The sequence below is a fragment of the Polypterus senegalus genome, chromosome 8 (genome assembly GCF_016835505.1).
Source record: "Polypterus senegalus isolate Bchr_013 chromosome 8, ASM1683550v1, whole genome shotgun sequence".
NCBI lineage: Eukaryota > Metazoa > Chordata > Cladistia > Polypteriformes > Polypteridae > Polypterus > Polypterus senegalus.
Genome location: NC_053161.1, coordinates 146,526,016 through 146,546,938, shown reverse-complemented (window position 1 = coordinate 146,546,938; position 20,923 = coordinate 146,526,016). Strand labels below are relative to the sequence as shown.

The following is a 20,923-nucleotide window of genomic DNA, read 5'->3' as shown; positions in this document are numbered from 1 at the left end:
AGTATTTCAGATTTTAGAATATTTGCATATACATAATAAGATCAGTTAGGGATAGGACATAAGTGTAAACACAACATTTATTTCTGCTTCACATACACTTCATACACATAGCCTGAAGGTAGTTTTATACAATAGTTTTAAACATTTGTGGAATTTTTGTTCACAGTAGCATCAGCAGAGTACCTGTATCAGTTGTTAAACAATGGCAGGCCTTCAGTCTCCACCTATGGTGCTGTGTTTTGCCTAAATGTTATTGTACACAGAGAATAAGCAAAAACGCAGTATTGCACATCGATCTGGCGGTGATAATGGCTGATAACAAACTGCCACCAACTGAGCATCAGAGCCGCGTTTGAATCACACCATTCACTCCCTACCATGTGCAGCAGTTTGGAAGTGAGGCACAGCTGTTATCACACCTCTCAACCTTTGTTAAAGAACGTGTGGTCCCGAAATCCTGCTTCTTCTTTGTACATTGGTGTGTACCTTGAAATTCACAGAGGAATTGAAGCAATCGGTCAAAAAAAGTAAGTACCAGCTCATATGTTATTCATATCTGCTCTCTAATAGAAAAAAAAATTAGAGGGAACATTCATCAGTGCCCAGTGTTTCAGATAACGTACATTCAACCTGTAGTATCCAAATCAGGTTTGCCAGGTCCTTAAAAATGTACAGCCCATGTAAAGCGTAAAAACAGAAAATTTGCCCAAAGAATAGCCCAATAGCTGATTTAGACAAAATGATACACCAGAAAGTTTTTGGTTAAAATGGGGGGGATAGCTCAAAATACCACACTGATTTTTAAAAAGTAGTCCAAAAAACCACAACCTGAAAAGTCAATTTTTTCCCTGTGAACGATGATCAAAAATAGCCAAATTAGGTGAGAAAACCATTGACCTGGCAAAACTAAAAATGCTGATATTCATCTATGAGCAGCCCAAACACAGGTTCAAACCACATTGTGTACTCTAAGGTAGCAGTGACTTCCCTGACATTTTCACTTGTGTATTTACAAACATTTCTTACAAAATAAGCAATGTGGCACCAAACTCATCACTCCGCATTAACGTTCAGTGTCATCAACATTTGTGTACAAGGGGGCACACTCTATAGAAAAGGGTAAATTTAAAAGAAAATACTAAAGGAGAACTTTTTGTATTTATAATTGATTTTATTTCTGAAAAACAAAACATTACAATGGTGTGCTATTCAATTAAACATAATAATAACAACAACATAGCAAATACAACTACAGTCAAACTTGGTTATAGTGAGTTTGATGGGATTGACACTATTTGCCTGTTCTAAGTGGAATTCGTTATAACTGGGAAATGCGAATTTGACAAAAACTAACTCAGTCTATTAAAGTAATAATGATTTATTGAAAAAAATATACATTTAGCCCAGAATAAAAACATACATCAAGTACAATATACTATTTTCTAAGAAAGTCCAAAATACATCATGCTATGGAGATGTTTTTCAGCGGCAGGAACTGGGAGACTAGTCAGGATAAAGGGAAAGATGACTGCAGCAATGTACAGAGACATCCTGGATGAAAACCTGCTCCAGAGCGCTCTTGACCTCAGACTGGGGCAATGGTTCATCTTTCAGCAGGACAACGACCCTAAGCACACAGCCATGATATCAAAGGAGTGGCTTCAGGACAACTCTGTGAATGTCCTTGAGTGGCCCAGCCAGAGCCCAGACTTGAATCTGATTTAACATCCCTGGAGAGATCTTAAAATGGCTGGGCACCGACGGTTCCCATCCAACCTGATGGAGGTTGAGAGGTGCTGCAAAGAGGAATGAGCGAAACTGGCCAAGGATAGGTGTGCCAAGCTTGTGGCATCATATTCAAAAAGGCTTGAGGCTGTAATTGCTGCCAAAGGTGCATCGACAAAGTATTGAGCAAAGGCTGTGAATACTTACAGTATGTACATGTGATTTCTCAGTTTTTTTTATTTTGAATAAATTTGCACAAACCTCAAGTAAACTTTTTTCACGTTGTCATTATCGGGTGTTTTGTGTAGAATTCTGAGGAAAAAAATGAATTTAATCCATTTTGGAATAAGGCTGTATCATAACAAAATGTGGAAAAAGTGATGCGCTGTGAATACTTTCCAGATGCACTGTACCATCAAAAGACAAAGGAGAGTCTTCCTTGGAGATTTGAGAGTGATAAAATGCATATAAAGGTCTGAAAGGCAGAGGAAGTGGTAACTGATGAGTGAAAAGTAGGCTATCAGAGTGGAAGAGGGGGGTTTGAAAAAAAGCCCAAAAAACCACAGTCCATTAAAGTCCATGTTTTCCCATGGACACTGAGGAAAAACAACTCAATTGAACAAGAAAAACACAGACCTGGAAACACTGATCATAGGCCCATCATGCTTTCTCTGAAATAATATTAATGCATTTTAAAAGAGGTTTGGACATATCCTGTAAGAATGAATTATATTTACATTGCTTACCCACTGACTTATAGATGGTAATTTGGGATTCTTTCAGTTTAGCAATATAAGTCTGTGTCTGAATTACCATGAATCGGTATGATTTTAGGTCTAAAAAGACCACCAGTGTCTATTTCCATTGTTATGGTTGCTTCCAGCATTGCTAGGGGTGTAGCCTCTGAAATTAGACACATGACTAATTGATTTGATGAGATAAAAGGACACCTATGAGTGTAAATCCTTATCTGAGCTACAGATACTAAATCTGTGTGCTTTCAGTTTTGACCCTCTTCTTCTCTCAACCATGATTATTTTCTCATATTGGGCTTGGTTTTGTTATGACTTATATCTTTTTTTTATTTAGATTTGCAGAGGTGGGTAGTAACGAGTAACATTTACTTAAGTAACCTTTTTAAAAAATGTGTACTTCTAAGATTAGTTTTACTGCACCATACTTTTTACTTTTACTTGAGTACATTTGTGAAGAAGAAACGCTACTCTTACTCCGCTACATTGAACACTCGACTCGTTACTTTTTTTCCATTTACACATTAGATACACTATATTTTTGCCAGAGAGAAGCCACTAGTGGATCTATTGCATGACTGTTTCACCAATCAGACGTAGTAACAATAATCACATGACTCCATTTCACCAATCAGACATAGTAACAATAATTACATGACTCTGCTTCACCAATTAGACATAGCCATGCAGTCACATTACCATACACATTACTGTGGCGACATAGCGGCACAAACTCCTCACAGACAGTGGAAAAGGAAAGAAAGAATACATGAAAAATGGCAGAGGCAACTGAATCCAATACTTAAACTGAAGAGGATGAGGATGAACACCACTGGTTTCATATAAAAAGCATGTTTTGCTTACACACAGTGCAAAAGTACAGCTATATAATGTGATGTCTTCTGTGTCTGCCAAAACAAATGGGCATTTCAGCATACAAAAACTTAACGTCTAACCTGAGGAAACATGTCGCGGTAAGTTTTACATAAATCCATTTTTTGTGGATTTTAGTTTTGTTTGCTTTGTTGTGAAAATCTGAGATTTGGAACTTTGTGTTATTTGTGCATCTTTATTGTGTAAAGATGTTATTTATTTTTACTCATTTTTTATTTTATTATTTGGAAATAGCAGAATTTGCACATTATTTTTTTGTCTGTCTTGTTACAACATTTCTAAAAAATAAATCATTTATTATCATCAAACACTTATTCAGTACTTGAGTAGTCTTTTCACCAAATACTTTGTTTACTCTTACTTGAGTCATTTTTTGGATGACTACTTTTCACTTCTACTTGAATATTATTTTGAAGTAACACTACTACTAGAGTACAATTTTTGGCTACGCTATCCACCTCTGTTGTTTTGCTTTTTTACATGAATTAGGGTTTTGCACAAAAGTTTATCTGCCAGATTGCTGACATGTGTGGTACAGGCTATTACGATTTCAATTTATCCCTATGGACTAAGTACTTCCAGTAATAGATTAAGAGTGATTGTAACACTGAGGCTATTTGAGAAGTATTTAAAGATTTCTGTCCACGGTGGTGTTAATTTAGAGTATTTTCAAAATATATGGCATATGGTAAAGTAAACTTCCAGCACAATCCCAGCACTTTCCATCTATAGACATTTTCAGTTGAACCGTTCATCACAGGCTGCATTAATAATTGAGACAAATCAGAGTACACGAAAGATGTGAAGGACTTATATAAGCGAGATAACAGCTGTGCCTCACACAATAACCTGCAAATCAACATCAGAAATACAAAAAAGCTGTAGATGAACTTCAGGTGTGCCAAGAAGCCTCTGAGACCAGTCACCATTCAGGGAAAGGATGTGGAAGTGGTGCAGAGCTACAAGTATCTGGGGATTCACATAAACAACCAACTTGACTGGTCTGACAATACTATGGCACTGTACAAGAAGGGCCAGAGCAGACTGGACTTGCTAAGGAGACTCAGGTGTTTTGATGTTTGTAACAAACTGCTGGAAATGCTCTACCGGTCCATAGTAGCCAGTGTGATGTTCTACACTGCAGTCTTCTGGGGGAGCAATTTGAGCTCAGAAGAAGCACAAACTTATCGTCGAAGCCTGCTCCATCACAGGGCAAACCCTGGACATATTGGAAGCTGTTGTGGAAAGGAGAATGGTGGCAACATTTGATGCCATCATGAAAAATCCCTTTCATCCCCTCCAGGTGGTGCTCTCTTGGGGCACTTTTAGCCACGGGCTCATTCCATCACAGTGTGCTATGAAGTGCCTCTGGGGGTCTTTTCTGCACACTGCTGTCAGGCAATTTAATGCTTCTACCTGATGTACTCGTTGTTTATTTTTATTTATTTATTTAATTGTTGATTGATTGGCTGTATTATCTGTCCTGTGAGTCTGTATCCTGTTTTTTATGTTTCTGCTGCTGTATGCATCTCAGTTTCTAATTGATTAATAAAGTTTATTTAATATAATCTAATCTAGTCTAATTTAAAGTTCTGGTAAAAAATACAAATATTTCAGAATTTCTTAGAATAAGTGAGCTAATTAAACAGTAAAATGAATGAAAAGTAACAATGATGCCCAGATTGTAAAAACCTGCAACCCCAGTGTCCCCAGAACTGAACTGTTTGGCCTAAACTTGACAGTCAGCGTATCTGAACAAAGTGATACTTAAGAATCACATAAAGTACTTCTTCTTGTACTTGCACAAACTAAAATCCTGGAAAATGCCTACTTTCCACTTACAAGAAACCTTTGCTTGCCAAAGCAAAGCAATGACATCGCATTAACATTGTCCAAACAGCTTATTTGTCATGCCGTCAAAGGCACTGCTGTTTCTTTTTGTTTTCACTCTTTGTATGCATTCTATTTTAAATGAGTACAGAGATGAAAACTTGCAATATGAAAAAAATGAGAAAAAATAAGTGTGTTAACTGAGGCAATGAATAAAACAGGCAATTTAGGCTAAGCTTGTAACAATTTATTTAAACAGTATTTTTAAAATATTCACTTATTGTAGTAGTTGTACATTGCTTTTTTGTAATTTTCCATCTCTTGCAATATCTAAGATACTGTACATAATGAAATTTTTGTCAACTGCTAAATTGCTGTTCTGTTCTCTGTATTTATTTCAGGGACTCACCTCACACAGAAAGGTCTTCTTCCCCATCTACTGGCTGAAAAATATATAATGTTTTTATGAAAGACACAGACTCTGACTTGTTCTGTTTCCATACAAAGAAAGCTCTTCTTCCCCATCTACTGGCAGAAGAATATAATGTTTTTTATGAAAGACACAGAATCTGACTTGCTCTGTTTCCATACCATTCCCCAACAAATTGGAAATAAAGTGTACTTTTATTTAAGAAGTGATGTGGCAATAACAGAATAAAGGTAATACAATTTTTGAAGATCCAACAAATGATGTAAATGCACACATTTACTTTAAAAAACCTACGCTTTTATTTTGAAACACTGAATGACATTTAGAACCAGAAGCAGTCACACATTAATCACACCCTAAAGTAATTTCTCTGTCAGATTGTGTCTCTCTCTGACACACAATGGCTGCAGTGAATATTTCTCTTTCTCAGGATCAGTTTATCTGCTCTCTTTGTCTGGAGATCCTGAAGGCACCAGTGACTATCCCATGTGGTCACAATTACTGCATGAGCTGCATTGAAGTAAAATGGGATCAGAGTAAAGAGTATAGCTGTCCCCAGTGTGCAGAACACTTTGATTTAAGGCCTGTGCTTCACCAGAATGCCATATTGGTTGATATTGTTAAGGCACTGAAGGCAGTAAGACTCATTTCTACTTCACTTGACAACTTTGCAGGACCAGAGGACATACCTTGTGATGTATGTCCTACAAAAAAACAGAAAGCCATCCTTACCTGCCTGACCTGCTTGGCTTCCTTCTGTGAGATGCACTTCCAGCCTCATAGGAAATCTGAGGCACTGAAGAAACATAAAGTGGAGAAGCCAACTAGAAACCTGGAGCATAAAATGTGCTCAAAGCATGAGAAGTTATTGGAAGTTTTCTGTAGGACTGATCAGAGTGGCATCTGCCATTCATGTGTAATGACTGAACACAGGGATCATGATGTGGTAATATCTGACACACAGAGAGCAGAGAACCAGGTAATGGGAGTTAAGGTTCAAGTGCTAGTTAAACAAATGCTTGGTTACTTTAACTATAAACCTTTATGGCATTTCAAGATATAATTATTATCTATGGGTCACATTGTTAGAATTATTATTTTTTTAATTACCTGGGATAACATGGTTAGACATTATAAATACACATTAGGTTTCATCTGAAATGGTTATTTCTTATTAAACAGTTTTATTCCCACTTACAGAGCCAGCTAGAGGCAACACTAAAAGAAATTAAGAAGAAACTCCAGCTGCGACTGAGGAAAGTAGAGGAGATCAGAGATGCTATAGACATTATTAAGGTAAATGCTGAGGGCGGATGACACAATGAGAGCAGTTCAAATGGATGAAGGGTTCGTGGTGGGTCACTTGGCTAGCTAAACTGACAGTATAGTCTAGTGATTATGTCACAAGATTTGAAAAATGCAAGAGCATATTTCATTATTAACCCTGGAATTCACTATACAGGCGATCTGCAAGCTTTTAACCTACACCTGCCAGATTCTGCACCATGTTACTTCCCCAGTAAGTAGTGCAGCAGCATTCACTTCAGCGAGCAAGTTATTGTGCAGAATTTCATTTGCCTCTACAGAAGAAGGTATAATGCTACTTTGAGTCAGATAGCATGCCATCCTTAACAACTGCAGTTTTTGGATGTTGTTGCCTTGACGATGTCAGATTACATGACATGGTCCCCAAGTGGGTTTTAACTGTATCTTGACCAAGTAGCCCTTTTTTGCTTAACCAGAAGGAGGTTGAACAAAGACTTCATTTGATGGTGGTTACAGAATAAGTGAATTTGAAAATGAGCATGAAAGAAACTTGTGTGTGTGTGCTTGTACAAGAAATTTTGGACACTGGGTTCATGAACAAGCCATCCCACTTGTTAGGCTTGATTCAGACCCCACATCACATGCTCCTGTCTAGCAGCCATAGAGTCTGATTTTAGTGTATTCTTGTGTGTGTGTGTGTGTTTGTTTTCATACTTTTTATCTCTCCAATGGGTTTTTTTGTTGTTCTTGATAAAGTCTTAGATTTTGGAATTCTGTTCCTAGAAGGAATGCCACACAAGGATGCCCCTCATACCAATAAGCTAATTTAAACAATTGAAGCAACATACCATTAGTAATCAGCTTGTAAACTCAGTGGGCCTCTGTTGAAATGATGTTAACAGGCCAGCACACCACATCACAGAAAATCACACTAGAGATTATGGAATAAAAGAACACGTAAAGGGTGTCACCAGGGTTCGAATAAATTTACTAACTTGGGAGCCTGTCGCCTGAGGCTACCTTTAGGCCCTCTATGACTTTCCTGTTACTACAAATGCCCCACCTCTCTGTACTTTACCTTCAGTTAGTGACCCACAAGCATGAAAAGCAGATCATACATTTCTTGACACATACATTGCATTTAACTTACATTAACAATGTAACAATATATTATGGGCCATAGACATATGCCCAGTAAAACAACAATCTGGCTTTTAAATCAACGGTATGATATCAAGAACAGTGACTGAAAGAATAACCTGTGGCAATCATTTGCAAACAGTAAAAAATATGAGCAACAAGGAAACTTCCTCAAGTCTATATAGCTGCCTACTGCTATCTGGCCAGTCATTCCACAACATCCACAAAAGCTCGGGTGAATGCAGAACATAAAATAGTGCAATAGTAAAATAAATCTCCTTACCTTCATAGGTTTTTTTATTCTAGTGTTCTTAGTAGCTAACTCCTTTATGATTCCTGTAAAATCCAGTTGTTAAAGGGTCTCACTTTCAAGAGGCATTAGTTTAAGACTGTTGAGTCTTTCCTTTGGCACTGCAGACCTCAGTCTATTACTTACCATAGCCCACTTTGATAGAGTGCTCCTCACTGGCATTGGGGATGGACTGGCACCAGAAATTGAAAACTGGACTTTGGTCAACACTGGCACATCACAATTGGCCAGACACCAACTATTCATGCTCCCTTCAATGCACACACATATACAGCATTATTACCCTATGATTTATTAGTATTGTAGTGTAATGTGCTCCGGTTCTCAGGTTCAGTCCTGTACATCCAAGCTGCAGGTTTTTGTTTCAACCAGTTTCACAATCTAGAAGTAATCATTTTTACCTTTTACATATCATTTTGTTTGAATTATAATTCCTTTATTCATTCTCTTGTTTTGCATTAATAAAAGTGCATTAATGTCATAGTTACATGAACAGTTTTATTTTTGCTATATCTGTAAATGTTTATGTTTGTTTTGTCTTTTTTTTAACTCTGTGGGTTTGCTATCTTAATTGTATCCATCCATTCATTATCCAACCCGCTATATTCTAATTATAGGGTCACGGGGGTCTGCTGGAGCCAATCCCAGCCAACACAGGGCGCAAGGCAGGAAACAAACCCTGGGCAGGGTGCCAGCCCACCGCAGGGCACGCACAGACACATACACACCCACTCACCAGGGACAATATAGAACTGCCAATGCACCTAACCTGCATGTCTTTAGACTGTGGGAGGAAACCGGAGAACCTGGAGGAAACCCACGCAGACACGGGGAGAACATGCAAATTCCACACAGGGAGGATCCTAAATTGTCCCTAGTGTGTGCTTGGTGTGTGTGTGTGTGCCCTGCAGTGGGTTGGCACCCTGCCTGGGATTTGTTCCTGCCTTGCGCCCTGTGCTGGCTGGGTTTGGCTCCAGCAGACCCCCATGACCCTGTGTTAGGATAATGACTGACTGACTGATGACATTGTATATTTAAATGTTAATAGCATTATTCACATTAAAAATATGAACGTACTAGTTTGTGAATGTCATATTTGAAACACTTAAAACAAGTAAGTATTCCGCATCAACATAAAGCGCATTTGGCAGCAATTGAAAATTATATAGAATATATATGCGAATATATATAGAATCTTTTATACAGTATATTTTTATGCAAATGTATATTGCATATTTAGCAACCAAAAGGGACGCTGCAGCTTCTGTGGGATGCTCCAGTGCCACTCCTGCAGATTAGTTATCCCTCATCAGAATGTCAGACTGGTCATACTCGTCATTGTTGTTTAAAAGGACTGACGTGCTTGATGATTTGTATTTTACATATTCAGTCTCTAAGTAGCTTGGCAGTGCTGTTAGTCACACAAGAGTGCAGTCTATATTGAGCTAATGAGGTTTGGGAGGATTAAATAACTTCTAGCAACACTGATACAGCTTTGGATAAATGCATTTTACAGACAGACAATCTAAGTTTCTCATTCATTGGATTTTCAAAAAATAGATACACAATGGATGATCGCACAGTGTTTCTGAAAGCAAACTGACTTCTTATGGATTGAATATACTCACAAACATCGTCACGAGTATCAGACTAGACTTGGCAACTTTACAATGAGTGTTTTTTTTCTCAATTCTCAAATACAATAACTTTTGGATTTTTAACAGTTTACAAATGGCAAATAAAATACAGTATGGGCAATTATAAAATAATAAAGAGGTCTAACCACAACAACAACATTTATTTATATAGCACATTTTCATACAAAAAGTAGCTCAAAGTGCTTTACATAATGAAGAATAGAAAAATAAAAGACACAGTAAGAAAAATAAAATAAGTCAACATTAATTAACATAGAATGAGAGTAAGGTTCAATGGCCAGGGGGGACAGAAAAAACAAAAAAACTCCAGACGGCTGGAGAAAAAAATAAAATCTGTAGGGATTCCAGACTATGAGACCACCCAGTCCCCTCTGGGCATTCTACCTAACATAAATGAAACAATCCTCTTTGGATTTAGGGTTCTCATGGAAGGACTTGATGATGATGGTCACAAAGACTTCTGGCTTTTGATCCATCCATCATTGTTGGTGCATCATGATGCTTTGAGTAGGTGGTGGTGGCGCAGGCCGCCACCACAAACAAACCAGAAAAAGAAACAGAAGAGAGAGTAGGGGTCAGTACGGATTTTAGAGCCACCATGAGTAGTTATTATGAGGAAATTGAACATACAGAGTATCAGGATTAAGTTAAATTAAGATTAAAATGAAGTTATAAAAAGGCCATGTTAAAGTAATTTGTTTTCAGCAGTTTTTTAAAGTGCTCTGCTGTATTAGCCTGGCGAATTCCTATTGGCAAGCTATTCCAGATTTTAGGTGCATAGCAGCAGAAGGCCGCCTTACGACTTCTTTTAAGCTTTGTTCTTGGAATTCTAAGGAGACACTCATTTGAGGATCTAAGGTTACGATTTGGAATATAAGGTGTCAGACATTCCGATATATAAGATGGAGCGAGATTATTTTAGGCTTTATAAACCATAAGCAGAATTTTAAAGTCAATTCTGAAAGACACAGGCAACCAGTGTAGTGACATCAAAACTGGAGAAATGAGTTCGGATTCTAGCAGCCGCATTCTGCACTAGTTGCAAACGATTTATGTCTTTTTTGGGTAGTCCTGAGAGGAGTGCGTTACAGTAATCTAGTCGACTGAAAACAAACGCGTGAACTAATTTCTCAGCATCTTTCAATGATATAAGAGGTCTAACTTTACTTATGTTTCTTAAGTGAAAAAATGCTGTCCTAGTGATCTGATTAATATGTGATTTAAAATTCAGATTACAGTCAACAATTACCCCTAAACTTTTTACCTCTATCTTGACTTTTAATCCTAATGTATCCAGTTTATTTCTAATAGCCTCATTGTATCCATTATTCCCAATCACTAAGATTTCAGTTTTCTCTTTATTTAACTTGATAAAGTTACTATTCGTCCATTCTGAGATACAAGTCAGACATTGTGTTAGTGACTCAAGAGAATTGGGGTCATCAGGTGCTATTGATAAGTACAGCTGTGTGTCATCAGCATAGCTGTGGTAGCTCACGTTGTGCCCTGAGATAATCTGACCTAATGGAAGCATGTAGATTGAGACAGTCTGGAAAGACCCCTATATCTAATGACGAATTTACTATGTCAAGAACATTATCAATTAGCACGCCCGATATTTCTTTGAAATAATTTGTTGGTGTTGGGTCAAGGACGCATGTAGATGGTTTTAATTGAGATATTATTTTTTGTAAATCAGGTAAATCTATCCTAGTGAAAGAGTTTAATTTGTTTATAACCGAATGCTGGGGTTTAGGAGGATCCTTAGTGTTGGGGAGATATACTATGTTATTTTTAATATCATTAATTTTTTGGTTGAAAAATACAGCGATAGCCTCACAGGTTTTACTGGAAGAACTTAGGAAGCATTTCTTTGAGTTACCTGGGTTTAGCAGACGATCAATTGTAGAGAATAAGACTCTGGGATTACTAGCATTGTTATTTATAATCTTAGAGAAATAGCAGCGCCTCTCAAGACGGACAGTGTTATTGTATTCTGTTATTTTAACTTTTAATATTTCATAGTGCATAGTAAGTTTAGTTTTCCTCCATTTACGCTCAGCTCTACGGCATGTTCTCTTTAAATCAATCTTTGGGTCTTCCATGGTATAACAATGCTAGAAGATTTTTTAACTGTCTTTTCAGGTGCAACTATGTCAACAGCAGTTCTCACTTTAGTATTAAATCTTTCCACCTTACTATTTACATTGTCCTCGCTATTATAGTTGGCACTATAAACAGACTGATTGCTTAGAATGTTTGTAAGTTTTAAAGCTGCTGCTGAGTCAAAGAAGCATTTTTTAACAATATGCTTCTCATGGGTGTTTTTTATCATTATTTCTATATTAAAAAGTAGAAGAAAATGGTCTGATAGACCAATATCAATGACCTGCTTTATATCAACTTTAAGTCCTTTAGTAATCACTAAGTCTAACGCATGACCTGCTTGATGTGTAGGCTGATTTATGAGTTGTCTCAAATCAAAAGAGCCCAGGAGGTTCATAAATTCTTTTACTTTTAGGTCACACTGATTATCTATATGAAAATTAAAGTCGGCAACTATTAGGAGTGTGTCATAGTTAGTAATTAAAACTGACATTAAGTCAGAGAATTCCTCAAAAAAAGACGCGTTTAATTTTGGAGGTCTATACACGGATAATACTAGAACTTGAGAATCTCCATGAGTAACAACGGTGAGATGCTCAAAGCACTTGAACTTACCAAAACTGACATCTTTACATTTTAAACGGCTCGAGTAAATGTCTATTGCATACAATTATTGAGGTATGCAATTAAATCTATTCAGATATGTTATTCTTTACTGTTTTACATTGTGCGTACAAATTCTATCATGACAAAAATGACAGTTGGCCTTCTTTCTAATTCTTAGTTGTGTTGTGGTTTAAAAGCTCTTCATAGTATGTGATGACAGGAGCACACCAGTTGATCTTAGAAAGTCTTTACTGTGAGAGGTTTACTGACTTCGAAGTATTGGTGCTTTTTTTATAACTAATGATTTGAACATGGAGCACAGCTTTTATTTTTAAAAAACTAGGTGGCTTACCACCTTGTATTCACATAGAGAGCGAGTCCTCCTCCTTTACGCTTCCCGAAGTTATTTGTGTCTCTGTCCGCTCTAACTGTGCTAAACCTGGATAGCTCCACGTTAGCATCTGGGATGTTAGTCGTTAGCCATGTTTCACAAAAACACAACAAACTGCATTCTCTGTAGGTCCTGACATTTTTCACCATCACAGCCAGTTCGTTGATCTGATTTGGTTGTGAGTACATATTTCCCAGGATCACAGAAGGCACCGAAGGCTTGTATCGCCACTTCCTTGCTGGCCACTTAGCCTTTAGCTTAGCACCGGCTCTGCTGCGAAGATATGGCCTTCATACCTCGTCAGGTAAATAGGGAACCACACCGGCACGGGCCTTTGTTCTCAGCGCTTGAAGTTGACTACCTGAATAGACGAGTCTCAGCGTGTAATAATCCATGCCCGAGTAGTAAAAAGTGTCCAGGAAATGAATCCACATAAAAGAAAGTGGTAGGAGTGATCAGAGAGACAGAGAAAAAGGTAGAAATATAAAGTCATACACCGAGCTGCTGGAAATGCTGCCACTCACGGCGGCACTTAACTGACATAATTTATCTTTAACATTTGAATAAAGCAGGTCCAGCTTGTTGTGTCCATGAGCAGAACATAACACATAATGATGAAAGTTTTTCATTATTCATTCCAAAGGCACATAATTGAACTCACCCCATATTATAACTTCAGGGTCAGAATAAGTCATCATTAGAGCGCTGAATCATTTCTATAGCCAAATCCCCATTTGCAGAGACAGTGATACATACATTAATATGGATAATGTAACCTCTTCAGTGCGTGAGTTCCAAAACAGAACAGTCAAAAACACAAATTAGGAATTTAAAAATGATATATTCTAAAGCACTTCTGTTTGAAACAGCAAACAACATATTTTTTTTCAAATTTGCAATAGTAAAATTATATGTGAAATAAACCTTGTCTGTTTTGCCCATCCTGCAAGCCAAAGTGCGTGTACCCTTAAATAGATGGTTTGCATTTATATATTTAAATAACATTGATAAAAATGGGATTTTTATGTTACGAATATACTTAACCACTAAGCTACTTAAAACACCTGAATAACCACACCATCTTTCAATATGAGCTCCAGCATTAAGAAGCATTCTAACCTTAGCTGTTCAACCAGAAGGCCATTCTTTTAGGCAGATTAGAAAAACACAACAAATCTAAGGGTTTATGATGTTTTTCAAAGCTCATTTTGAAGAAAATTATAGTCATGTATGTGCTCAGTTGAGATAGTTTTGGTTTTTATATTGTTATTTGGTATAAAAATATCTCAAACATGAGCTAAAATTGAGAGAAATGGAAACTCTTTCTCTTCAAATCTTTAAAAGCCTGTACATGCCATTTCACTGGTTGACATGGAGAATTACAGACATTATTTTCTATTATAAAAAAAATGTAAAATGCTACATAGGTCCTCATCACAAAGAAAGCTGGCACTACATTTATCAATAATTCCTAATCCATAACCTTAAAAACATTTTGCAAATGATTTACATACAAATATGTTCTACCATTACATGCCATATGTATAAGTTTGTTTATGCCTTAGTTAATTTCTTGGTTTTCATATTTTAAAGTGTAACAGTCACTTTTTCTGTCTTTTATTAACAAAAAAACATGCTTTCATGTGAGTGCCTTTCATTGCATTGAGCTCAATATTATCTGTTTTTCGTCAATTGTTTAACACTGAAATTTTGTCAAGGTTCTCATACGGTATGAAAGTGTACCTTTTGCTGTTAAATGGTAGAACATCATGATCGCTCCCCTTTAATAAAGCTGGATCTGTGATGAGAATCCATCTCAGTGCATCAGTGAAGAACTCCAAGTCTCCATGATCAGTAAGATGTGGGAAGGAACCTAAATTCAAAGATAAAACCAATGCAAAAATGGGTAGAACATCCAAGCTCCATTAAGACTCTGGTGCTGTGATTTGTCAGCATTAATCACACTTATCACTCATAAAATAAGCGTGAAATAATAAGTTAATATACAAATAATAAACATAAGAATTAAAATCATGCTGTTCATCTTATCAGGCGATGCACTAAAATGATTTCATTCATCCAATCAGATCTCTGCAGACAAAGAAGTGTGGGAAAGTAACAAGAGCTTTGCTGATCTTATAAACTGCATTGAGGAGACCTGCAGGAAAGTGACAGAGTGGATTACAGAGCAAGACAACAGAGAAATGGGGAATGCTGAAGCAGCAATCGAGCAACTGGTGAAAGAGATCGAGGACCTGAAGGCAAAAGATGCTCAGCTGACTGAGCTTTTAGAGATAGACGACAACATCCACTTTCTCCAGGTGAGGCTAACATGTATGTGGGAATCTAATCAGATTAATCTTTGCTGAAATACATAACCAGTGAAACAAAGTGTAGGATGTCTCCTCAGCCTGAGGCAGATGTTTCTGGAAAAAAAATCCACTTATTTCATCTTCAATTGTTGGACCACGTCATTTTATATCCTCTCTGTGATTATCTGTTCTTCTCTGTTCATACAGAATTTATCATCTCTCTGTGTCCCTCCTGAAGATAAACATTCACTTTGTTTTACTATCTCTTCAAACTTCTCTACTGAGAATGTGAGTAAGGAGCTGTCCCAGCTTAAAAAATGCCTGGACAAAATCTGGCAGTGGAAAATAGAGAAGTTCACACCAGCAGGTACAGTAACTTTAGTATCTTCCTTTTTCCATATTTTACACAATGAGTGGCAGACAAAATGCAAAATCAGAGAAAGGGAACCTGAGTAAACAAACACTACAGTTTTTAAAATATTACTTTCTTTATTCCGGGAAGAAAGTTAGTTTTAATGCTTGGTTGTAGCACCTTTAGACAGCAATAATCACAATTAAATGCCTTCTGATTTGATATTAGTTTTTCACATCAGTGTTGAGGAGTTTTAAGCCAACTCTTCCTTGCAGAACCACTTTAGTTAGTAAGTTTGTGAGCATGAACTGCTTGCTTCAGGTCCTGCAAAAGCACCTCTATTGAGTTCAAAACTAGGTCAGTCGAAAATTTTATTCTTGTTTCTTCAGACTTGTTTTTGTAGTTTGTGTCATTGTCCTGCTGCATAATTCAATTATGCTTCAGCTTCAGGTCATAGGCAGATGACCAGACATTCGCCTTAAGAGAGCAGAATTAATGGGTCCTTAAATAATAGCAAGTCTTGCACATTCTATGGCAGCAAAACACCATCACAATACCATGCCCATGTATTTCAGCAGGTATGATGCTTTTACTACCAAACTCTAAATTGGCTTTATGCCAGAAATAACAGAACATGCTTCTTCCAAAGAGTTTTTTTTTTTTGTGTTTTTTGACTCATTTGTACATGAAAATTATTCCAAAAGACTTAGGGATCATACAGGTGTTTCATGGCAAATGCAAGATAATATTACTCTACCAGCTTTACCGGTAGCATAGTTAAAAACTTAAGAGTTAACAAAGTTAACTGTAGTTGACCAAATTACTGAATGCACAAATAACCTAATGGCCTGCTGGAAAATTCTCATAATTGAGGCAACTGTAGAACATGGCAGATTTTGCTGCACTCTGAACCCAGCCTTTCTCTTTGAGAGCTCATCATTTATGACATGATTGATGATACGATCAACGTTTATCATCCTCTCTGTACTCTTACACCATGCATATGCATTCCTCTTCCTCTCCCGCCCTATCTTATTCCTCTCCCAACCACCTTTCTTTGTCCGGGTGAGTCCATATTGTTTCTACAAATCATGCCAAAGGCACCACCTTTTCTAGAGATCCTAGCAACACTGGATAAAAATACATGGATAAATCTTCATCTAAATTGGTAATCAGTTGTGAAATGGGAATTTGTGTTGTAAACTAAATTTAGACTTAACTGTGTAAATGAGGAAAACACTGTCTCAATTAATTTTGTCTTTTGAGATTAAGTTTGACAGTTTTGAAAGGAATATTTAAGCATGTACAGAATGGGGCTGTAAATATACAGAGTTCTTTTGGTCTTTGAGTTTGAGTGAGAAAAGTGTCCCGTGAATTTTGGAGACATGTAGTGCCTAATGCAATTTGTGTAGAAAGAATGTAAAATGAAATGAGAAAAAAAGAATGTAAAATGTATTAATGAGTTTTGGAAAAGTGAGCTTGGAATTGAGAAGTGAATTTAACCAATTGTAAAAACTGTAAATGCTATTAGGAAGGCAGCTGTCAATAAAGTATCTAAACTGGTGCAGGTAGTGTCTGTGTACATGATAAGGTTAGCTGTTTGCATCAAATATTCAGAAAGAAATAAAAAGAAAAAGTGAGGATTGTGTGGTTACTAAATGCACATTGGTGAACATAGCAATTTTCAACAGTAAAAGAGGAGGTGAGGAGCACAGCAAAATGAGAAAAACAAAAAGTCACCTTACTAAATGCCATATTTTTTAAAACCAAGAATTACCTTCTAATTAAAATTAAAATTAACAACCATAGTCGAGTAGATCCCCTAAATCACAGTTAAGAAACTCTATTTTTGGAGATCATCTATTCCTAAAAACCAGAAGCCAGCAAATGTTCGACCTTTATAATTGTGGGACAGTCAACATAACCTGTATTAAAGCTAAATTAGCAGCAGCTTTTCTAAGAGACAAGAGGGAAAATCAACCAACCCGTATCGGCATGAGGCACAGGTTTAGATAGTTGAGGTACTGTGTCATTAGTCGGCTGAATGTTTATGACAGAAAGGCGCAGTTTTTGGAGTCAATAAACCTGCCAGATCTTACTAAATCTTTAGTTAAGTTACCATTCAGCTATTAATTAGGGTACATTGTGTAGGTGGATGCAGAATTGACCAAAATAAACGTTCTTGCCACAGCAACATTAGGTTCATTAGATTTGATGTGATATTTAACATGTCTAAATACAACCCATAATGAGATAAAACAATGTACTCTTAGACTAAGGTGCTAATCCAGGAATAGAAAATTATTTCTCTATTATAAAAAAATATCTTGGGAGGGAGACTAGGGAGGCGAGATGTAATCTTCTTGGAAGACAATTTGACGTCCCACAAGAGACACTTTAATGTCACGTGAGACAAGGCAGTGAGACAACATTTAAAACAAGGTCACGGACACCTAACCTAGCAGGTTAGCTGAAATGCTTTTGGAAGACAGACACCATGTGCTCCCAGCTCTTAAAACAATGACAAGCGACAAGCAGAAGACGCAGCTTGCCAGCAGCAGGAGCAGCAAGCCAGAAGATGATCCAACCACTTCTCCTTAGCATGCATTCAACCCCCACAATGCAAACGACAGAGAACAAGAAGCTCGCCAGCAGCAGCAGCAAGCCAGCAGATGATCCGACCGCTTCTCCTTAGTGTGCGTTCAGCACCCCCCTTCACAACATGGGCGACAGAGACACGAAGTGGCTTGCTGTACAGGCTTTTAAATGATCGATGCGCAGCGCGACAAACATAACATGCAGTTTGCCAGCAGCAGCTTAGTGTGCGTTCAGCCACCCCACATTCACAACGCGAGCAGCATTATACGTCCTGTGAGAGAGATTTAACCACGCCTGGGGCAGGAAATAAAGGACAAGTATTGTTCTTACAAAAGTTTTAAAGTAAAAGTGAAAATAATACATATATAACAATTCCCATGAAAATAACAATCTCTTTAAATTGTATACCCGGTAAACCAAACCCGGAGGTAGGTGAGCAAAGCGAGCAAGGGTCAGAGCCCCCGAGTTACTTAAATAAGATGATGAGAAAATGCTGTACATACCTGTGGTCTTTGATCAGATTGTGCTTCAGCTGCTACAAAACTTTGTATATGCTAAAGGCAATCTTCCAACAGCCACAGTTCATTTCTACCACCTAATGGGAACTGTAGTCCCCATATCAGCGCTGGGTTTTGGGTTACCTACTTCTAATATAACCCCTTTCCTTGACACGACATATATAGCCTATGTTTTAAGCTGGTCTAATGGTAACACACTTGCAAAATTTGGTGAAAACTATTTTAGCTGTTTTTGCATGACAAACAGACCTCTGAACAGTTTATGATAACCTTTAAGTTCAAGGTCTTATGTTTTCAAATCTCACACATGGGGTATTGCATAGTATGGAAGTACTTTCTATAAGAATTATAATTATTATTATTTTTTTTTTTATTCAGGGGCAGAAACATCTCTTTACATCTTGCAATCTCCACCACCTCAAAGCCGAGAGGAATTTTTACAATGTAAGTTATTGACTAATTCAATTGAGAAACTGAATAAAAAGTATTTTCTCAAACTGTGTGAAGAGTGGTGTGTTAGACATTTTTGCTGTATAAAGTCTAGATGTGCTGAATGTGGTATGGATTCTGTGCCAGATGCATCCTGGGCCAGACCAGTCCAGATCAGAGGCACCCCACATAGGAGTCTGGGATCTACATCTCCTACAAATGTAAAAGTAAGACAAAAATAAGTATAAGAGTATCTGACTCAGCTGGGTTCATCTGTCACACATACTGGAGAGCCGATCCCATTAATTTATTATTCTGCAAAAGAGGGAATATAAGCAATCTGCACACATTTTTAAATATATTTGTACTTATACATTTTATTGCTTGAAAACTGTGTAAGAATATCCTACTGAAAAAAACTGAGGTTCAAGACATGTAATGATTACAAAAAACAAGACGTATTAATCTTGTAAATTACTTGTATCAATAAACCATTCCAAGACATGGCATTTGAAAACCTGATGGGAGGTGTAGATCCAGTTTGACTGTTTCTGTCCTCTTCGGCTTACCATAGTGTCTTGTGTATCTTCTTGTGTACCCTAGTGTCTTAGTGTCTCTTCTTAGGGGTGTTTTTACCTTTTTTGATTTTCTTTTTCTCATTCAGATGCCTGTGACCTCACCCTGGACCCCAACACAGCAAACATATTTCTCACTCTTTCTGAAGGGAACAGGAAGGTCACATATGATGGGGCAGAGAGCCAGTATCCTGACCATCCTGACAGATTTGACTACTGGGAGCAGGTTCTATGCGCACAGGCTTTGACTGGGACCCGCAGTTATTGGGAGGTGGAATGGAACGGAAGGGAGGTTGAGATTGGAGTAACATACAAAGGGATTTGCAGGAAAGGAGAAGATGATGAGTGTCGAATTGGAGATAATGACATGTCATGGTGTTTGTGGTGCTCTGATTATGGTTATTCTGTGTGTCACAACTACACAGCAACTGTAATCTCTGAATCTTACAGCCCCAGAATAGGAGTGTATTTAGACATTCCTTCTGGTTTATTGTCATTTTATAGCATCTCAGACACCATGACTCTTCTGTACACATTCAAAGCCTCATTCACTGAGCCCCTTTATCCTGGGTTTTGGGTTGAATTTGAATCCAGTGTAACAATTTGCCAGTTAAAGACTTCTGGCCAATGACAGGTATTCCCTACTAGTCACTCTGGCTGTTTGTGTACTATAAAATTATTGTCCTCATGTGATAATGAAGATGATAACAAGAAGTAGTAGGAACAATGGGGAGAGACACATGTGAATTAGGCAAAATTCAGTGTGTGTTTGGGGTTTTCATCTTGTTCCTCAATATATTGTTTTGTGAGGTACTGCATGATGATCCAGTCAGTCGAAGATTTCCAATGTTCTGTATTAATGCACAGTCTTTTTTGATCTTCATAGTGCATCCAATAAACACAAATCAAAACCTGTTTTGAATGTTTTTTCACATATCCACTTGGCATGGAGTAGCAAGTTCCTCTTAAAGCAAGATGATGAGCCCGACACACACGTGAATCTCCTACTCTTAGGAAAAACTAATTCTATT

At 37.4% G+C, this 20,923-nt stretch overlaps 1 protein-coding gene across 1 annotated transcript; it reads left to right on the top strand.

Annotated features, from left to right (window-relative positions):
• Positions 1-6,031: 6,031 nt before the first annotated feature.
• On the top strand, positions 6,032-20,523 carry LOC120534610 (tripartite motif-containing protein 16-like). Its single transcript, XM_039762199.1, has 6 exons — positions 6,032-6,610; positions 6,832-6,927; positions 15,196-15,429; positions 15,628-15,787; positions 19,267-19,332; positions 19,982-20,523. The coding sequence occupies exons 1-6, from the start codon at positions 6,032-6,034 to the stop codon at positions 20,521-20,523; spliced, it is 1,677 nt and encodes a 558-aa protein (XP_039618133.1).
• Positions 20,524-20,923: the final 400 nt, after the last annotated feature.

Bases quoted from the DNA above. Each gene is read 5' to 3' on its own strand.
- LOC120534610 (XM_039762199.1), top strand. From the start codon at position 6,032: ATGGCTGCAGTGAATATTTCTCTTTCTCAGGATCAGTTTATCTGCTCT. The intron at 6,928-15,195 runs GTAAATGCTGAG...TCATCCAATCAG, and splicing joins ATGCTATAGACATTATTAAG to ATCTCTGCAGACAAAGAAGT. The intron at 19,333-19,981 runs GTAAGTTATTGA...TTTCTCATTCAG, and splicing joins CCGAGAGGAATTTTTACAAT to ATGCCTGTGACCTCACCCTG.